General features: G+C 43.6%; 4 protein-coding genes across 4 annotated transcripts in view; 3 read left to right on the top strand and 1 right to left on the bottom strand.

The window, feature by feature from the left end:
- Nucleotides 1-349: 349 nt before the first annotated feature.
- PHALS_02649 (aspartate-semialdehyde dehydrogenase) lies at nucleotides 350-1519 on the top strand (the record flags this gene model as incomplete). Its single annotated transcript, XM_024717069.1, has 1 exon — nucleotides 350-1519. One exon carries the CDS (start codon nucleotides 350-352, stop codon nucleotides 1517-1519), a length of 1170 nt encoding a protein of 389 aa, XP_024582604.1.
- A 35-nt stretch (nucleotides 1520-1554) lies between these two features.
- Nucleotides 1555-2851, bottom strand: PHALS_02648 (Protein phosphatase 1, regulatory subunit, and related proteins; the record flags this gene model as incomplete). The annotated part of the gene is made up of 5 exons (XM_024717067.1): nucleotides 1555-1559; nucleotides 1622-1803; nucleotides 1857-1929; nucleotides 1999-2236; nucleotides 2315-2851. 5 exons carry the CDS (start codon nucleotides 2849-2851, stop codon nucleotides 1555-1557), a joined length of 1035 nt encoding a protein of 344 aa, XP_024582603.1.
- Nucleotides 2852-3236: 385 nt separating this feature from the next.
- On the top strand, nucleotides 3237-5274 carry PHALS_02647 (dead deah box rna; the record flags this gene model as incomplete). The annotated part of the gene is made up of 2 exons (XM_024717066.1): nucleotides 3237-3249; nucleotides 3395-5274. 2 exons carry the CDS (start codon nucleotides 3237-3239, stop codon nucleotides 5272-5274), a joined length of 1893 nt encoding a protein of 630 aa, XP_024582602.1.
- Nucleotides 5275-5666: 392 nt separating this feature from the next.
- Nucleotides 5667-6394, top strand: part of PHALS_02646 (l-allo-threonine aldolase) — a gene marked incomplete at both ends in the record, with an annotated part of 802 nt that continues 74 nt past the window's right edge. Inside the window, 3 exons of the mRNA XM_024717065.1 lie at nucleotides 5667-5857; nucleotides 5916-6025; nucleotides 6091-6371. Coding sequence (XP_024582601.1) covers nucleotides 5667-5857; nucleotides 5916-6025; nucleotides 6091-6371 — 582 coding nt within the window. The remainder of the gene's footprint in view (nucleotides 5858-5915; nucleotides 6026-6090; nucleotides 6372-6394) is intronic.

Raw genomic sequence — 6394 nt, 5'->3', positions numbered from 1 at the left:
AAAATTTACATCTTGATGAGCTGAACAAGCAAGTTTCAACAACGTTTATAGCATAGGCAGTTGTAATGAAGAAGATGGATATAAAAGCTCGAAGTTTATGTCAGTAATTGACCATTGACGATGTTCTCGTCCGTAATAAAGAATTCATTGCAGCAGAAAGAGTGAATATGGAGTATCAAAAGAGCGAGCGGGAGAATCTCATTGAGGAGATATCTTAAAAGTCATTGAATACATAAACTTTGGATTGTTTTTAGCGGGTAATAAGGTAATACTGATATCGGTATATCAAGATAAATAGTGGCCACATACCGGTTTTCAGCTAGCATAATCCCCTCCGAAGTGTCTGGTCATGGAACGCAACGGCAAGTGTATCGGAATATGCGGAGCTACAGGTGCTGTCGGCATCGAGATCATTTCGGTGTTGGCCGCACTAAAATTTCCGGTAAAGCAATTGGTACTGTTTGCCTCGTCGCGCTCGGCTGGTAAAAAGGTTGATACGCCCTTTGGCAGCATCACCATGTCGCTCTTTTCTGTGGAAAAGGCAGCAAAGCTCGATTACGTTTTTATGGCCGTATCAGGAGAATTTTCACTACAACACGCAAAAGAGCTGGCTGCAATACCGAATGGTCCTGTCGTGATTGATAATTCGTCGGCTTTTCGTTGTGATCCGGATATTCCACTTGTCATTCCAGAGATTAATGGTCACGTCCTTCTTCAAAAGCGTGGCCAGCTGCAACACAAGCTCATTGCTAATCCAAATTGTACAACAGCTATTGCTGCTATGGCGCTTTGGCCTTTACACTGCGAGTTTGGAATTAAACGACTTATTGTGTCTACGTACCAGGCAGCAAGTGGTGCTGGAAATGCTGGAATGGAGGAGTTGGCTGATGGAACCAAAGCTTATTTAGCTGATGAACCTGTTATTTACAAGGTCTTTTCGTATCCTCTTCCATTCAATCTCATTCCACATATTGACAAATTCCAGGAGAATGGATATACTAAAGAAGAGATGAAGGTGACATGGGAAACGCGCAAGATCTTTAACGAACCTAAATTAGCTGTGAGTTGTACGGCGGCGCGTATTCCAATCATGCGTGCACACTCAGAAGCGCTTACAATTGAGACAGTGAAGCGTGTGAACATCTCTCGTGCTCGTGAGCTTTTGGCCAAAGCAGATGGTGTAGATCTTGTTGATGAACCCGAGAATTTGCGCTATCCTATGCCAAAAACTGCTACCAAGAAGTTTAATATTGAAGCTGGTCGACTTCGCAAAAGTTTAGTCTTTGGCGACCATGGTCTCGAGCTCTTTGTGTCAGGCGATCAGCTTCTGCGTGGTGCAGCGCTCAACGCCGTATTAATTGCCGAATTTCTCGAGAATCCACGTCTGACTCCACAATTCGTCAAGAATTCGACCATGTTGACGTTGTCAAAGGACCAGAAACAGATTTTACTCGGGCTTGTAGCGGGTATCGCTGTAACTATGGGGTCATTGCTTGCCTATGGCCTCAAGAAAAATTAAACAAGAAGAAACTGAATCCATTTTGCTTCTGTTACTCATCCTTTTCATCATTATTATTAGTATGTAGTAGTAAAGCTGAGCTGTTGGGATTGCACGATGCACCTGCAATTTTTAGATCATCGCTTTCGAGGCAATCCTTAATATGAAAAGAAAAAACCTGCTTGCAGCGAAGATGCTTTCCAGTTGGACCGAAGTTTGATAGTTTTGTTGATTTGTTACGCTCATCTCGTGTATCTTCACTCGATATAAGATTCTGATGACGTGAACTTGACTTCATACGCTTCCTAAAGCATAGATGATTAGACCAAATGCTATCAAGTTATCATCTTGATCGTACCTATACTTGTGTGCAAGGTGCGACTGCATCATACGTCGCTGGTTGGGATCAATACTTTTCTTATCCAGCAATGCTACACAATACGACACAATATATAATTATTTCCGAGTTTCCACACAATTATTCGCATAAATCAACACACTCAAACGTGATGAGGAGAACGTAATAAGTTTTTCACGATATTTGGCCATCAAAGTGACCTCATTGCCTCGTAAATCGAGCTCCACAAGCGATGTAATACCTTGAACCAATCCAAAGACTTCTTCTAGACCGTAAATGAGATTCTTGGACACGTCAAGTTGCTCCAAACAGCGAAATTTTATTATTGGTGCCAATGAAACCACACGACAATTTGAAAGGTCTAATACTCGCAGGGAGCACTACAATAAAATCCCAAAAAATATAGAAGCGTCAATAAGAGCAAAAGGCATGTCAATCAGTTACTAAAACAAGTTTACCGCCAAAGTCTGCATCGTATCCTCCTCAAACGAAAAGTGCTTGTCAAGCGGAACATCTTGATTTGCCAAAGACAATTCTTTTAATTGAAAGCAGTTCCGCAAACCTTCTAATTTCACAATATTATTGTTGTCAAGATACAACTTCTCCAATAGCGCCAGCGATTCAAGATTTTCAATTTTTTGTACTTTATTGTTTTGTAGATAAAGATGAGTAAGCTGTGGCACCACATCAAGGTTTTCGATGGTCTCAATAGTATTGTCGTACAGATACAACACCTTGAGATTAGGACAATGGTGCAAATTTTGAATCTTGCAAATGGGTCCAGCCGCATTTTGTTCTTTTTTTAAGCTAATGTTGACGTTTCCATTCAATGTTAAGTGTGTGATCCGCTTCAAATAATGCGAGAGATGTTCATGCTTGCCGACACTAAGTTTTGTCGCATGAAGTAACACTTCAATGCAGATTTCCCGGCAATTGTATCGTTGCTGTTGTGTCTCACTCTCCTGCTGCTGAGTATCAGCGCTCAGACATAGCATGTTTACCTTCAACTTCTAAGTTTAAAATGGGTAAATAGCGCATCTATAAAAAGACGTATGCTATAATAATAATTTCTTACTCTAATGTCAAGAATATACTAAAATCTAGACCACATCACATTTCACCCATTTTCCTGATCAAACTTTATTCGTCATATCTACAAAGTAATTTAATAAAATGCCGGGAGAGTAGCCAAGTGGACTTGATTCGGAGATTAGTCCTTTGAGCATATTCTTGACCAATACAAATGACATCTCCAAATGTTTTTAACAAATTAAAACTCGCCACTATACCACTTATAAATTCAATGGTGTAGAGGCTACTGCGACCCCCCATTCAGTATTGTGAACAAGAAGTCCTAAGCAGAAAGAAGGAGCGACTATTATGGCGGAAAAAGGTGCGTCTTTAAACCAATTAGCATGTTACGACTCAAGCATTATCCTCTCAATGCTTAATACTCATCGCTTAGCCCATAACATGTTCAAAGATCATTTTGAATTTTAGACTGACGTGGCCTGTATCTTTATCATGTCACTCTATAGGAAGATCTACATACGTACCGCCTCATATGCGTGGCGGTGGCGGTGGATACCGCAACAGAAATGAAGATGATCGTCGCGGTGGAAATGATGATCGTCGTGGTGGAAACAGCGGCTACGACCGACGCAGTGGTTCTCGCGAAGGCTACGGCACTCGTAGTGGCTCAAATGAGCGTGGAGACGGACCACCACGTGCTACAAACTCTCGCTGGTCTGGATTTGAAGTTGATCGTCGTGGCGGTTACAATGATGACCGTCGTAGTGGCTACGGAGGTGGTTACGGTCGCGGAGGGGGTGCTGGTATTGCTCGTGTTAATGAATTAGGTTATCACGGTGATGTGCGTCGCAACGAGCGATTAGAGCACGAATTATTTGGCGATGCAAAATCGTCGGGTATTAATTTTGACAAGTACGACGACATTCCTGTTGAAACAAGTGGTGAAAACGTGCCGGACCCAGTGAATGATTTCTCGGAAGAACAACTTGGTCCGGAAGTTATTCGGAATCTTGAATTGTGTAAATACGCGAAACCTACACCAGTACAAAAGTATTCGATTCCAATTGGATTAGCGGGTCGTGATATGATGGCATGTGCTCAAACGGGCTCAGGTAAAACCGGTGGTTTCTTATTTCCAACTCTTGCTGCAATGTTACGTGTAGGTGGCACTCCACCACCTGATGTTGGGCACGGGCGAACACGTAAGATTTTTCCTGCTGGATTAATTCTCTCACCTACGCGGGAGTTGGCATCTCAAATTCATGATGAAGCAAAAAAGTTTTGCTATTGTACGGGTATTGCACCTGTTGTAATTTATGGTGGTGCAGAAGTTGGTCGTCAATTACGGGAATTGGAGCGTGGTTGCGATCTTTTAGTTGCTACTCCTGGCCGTCTTGTTGATTTGATGGAACGTGGACGTATATCACTCTCTTGTATCCGTTTTTTGATTTTAGACGAAGCTGATCGTATGCTTGATATGGGATTTGAGCCTCAGATTCGTCGTATTGTTGAACAAGAAGATATGCCTAGAGAACGTCAAACTTTTATGTTTAGTGCAACGTTCCCACGCGAGATTCAACGTCTTGCATCGGATTTCTTACGTGACTATATTTTCCTTACAGTTGGTCGTGTAGGCTCGGCGTCAAAGGATGTAAAACAAACGGTTGAGTATATTGAACAGTATGATAAGGAGGACTATTTGGTTCGTTTTTTAAACCAAGTTCAAGATGGTCTTATCTTAGTCTTTGTCGAAACAAAACGTGGTGCTGATTTCTTGGAAGACATGTTGTGTCGGGAAGGATTTCCGGCTACTTCCATTCATGGAGATCGTTCACAACGTGAGCGTGAACAGGCTCTTGCGAGCTTTAAATCGGGTCGTACACCTGTACTTGTAGCGACGGATGTAGCGGCCCGTGGTCTTGATATTGATGGAGTGACTCAAGTTATTAACTTTGACTTACCGAATAATATCGATGATTATGTTCATCGTATTGGACGTACTGGTCGTGTAGGAAATGTTGGATATGCACTATCAATGATGAATGAAAAAAACCGAAATATTGCCCGTGAAATGTATGAATTGATGGCTGAGAATGGCCAGGAGATCCCAGCATTTCTTGACCAGATGGCTAATAGTGGCTATCGTGGTGGTGGTAGCCGCAGCGGCCGTGGCGGACGTGGTGGACGCGGTGGTTCTCGCTTTGGTGCTAGAGATTTCCGTAATGAAGAACGTGGTGGTGGTGGAAGTCGTAACGGCGGTGGCTATGGTGGTAGTGGGTATGGCGGTGGTTACAGTGGTGGTTACGGTGGTGGTGGTGGCGGTGGCTATGGTGGTGGCGGTCGTAGTGGTGGCTCCCGTGGTGGAGAGGATAATAGCGCTTGGTAGTTAGTTACCGGGCAGCACAAAGATGGCAAGCAGTTGTCCGCAAGTAGGAGACATGGAGCAATGAGCAAGCGGTGTTGTGGCGTCGACCAAGTGTTGTGGTGTGTAGAATGTCAGAACTCGTGGAGTTTCTCTATATTTCGTAGCGCGGAGAGTCGGAAGAAAGCTTCCTTCGATGTACAAGTAACGTTAGGTGCCCTCACGAGCCTTGCCCGCCGTTGCCCCTTGTCTGTGGGCGCTGCGAGCCGGGAGATTAGGATACTTGATGACCATTTTGCTAGCGTGTATTATAAGGCAGCGTTCTTCTTAGAAAATATACCATCTTATCAGTTTAAAGATGACTAGATTAGAGATCCGAAAGTCATAGTCTATTCCGGTCTTGATTTAAAGTTGAGATGCCTAAGATATCACGAAGTATTGTCAATCTCTTGTCGGACACCGTGACATGTCCTACGATTGCTATGCGTCAGGTGATTGCAGCAGCTGATGTAGGTGACGATGTCTTTGGTGCGGATCCGTCGGTCAATCGGCTTGAAAAAGTGGCAGCCGAACGACTCGGCAAGTCAGCAGCACTCTACGTGCCTTCGTACGTTCAATCTACTGGTTAAACCTGTTCACATTAACGATGTTTTATCTATCCTTAGTGGAACCATGTCGAATCTTATTGCTATCGGCACACATTGCCGTCGAGGAGAAGAGATTATATGCGGAGATAAGGCTCATATCTTTCTATACGAAGGCGCAGGGGCCAGTGGTAAGAAAGCCACAGCAATATAGTCGTTATAAGTAATGATCTGACTGCTTTTCCTACTCTTAAAGCATATATGGGAGTAAGTTTGCATACAGTCGAGAATCAACGAGATGGAACACTTGACATTAAAGATGTTCAAAATGCTATTCGAGCCGACGATCCGCATTATCCACGCACGAGCCTTGTGACAATCGAAAATACACAAAATACTTGTGGAGGACGCGTTCTACCGCAACAATTCGTTCGTACACTAGAGCAATTGTGTCATAAGCGCAATCTTCGCCTCCACGTTGACGGAGCTCGATTGGCAAATGCTAGCGTAGCGTCCGGCATTCCCATGGACGAACTAGTACGTGGTGCCGACTCAGTTTC

This window comes from Plasmopara halstedii, assembly GCF_900000015.1.
Source record: "Plasmopara halstedii genome assembly, contig: Scaffold_2061, whole genome shotgun sequence".
Lineage (NCBI taxonomy): Eukaryota > Oomycota > Peronosporomycetes > Peronosporales > Peronosporaceae > Plasmopara > Plasmopara halstedii.
This window is presented reverse-complemented; position numbering and strand designations above follow the sequence as displayed.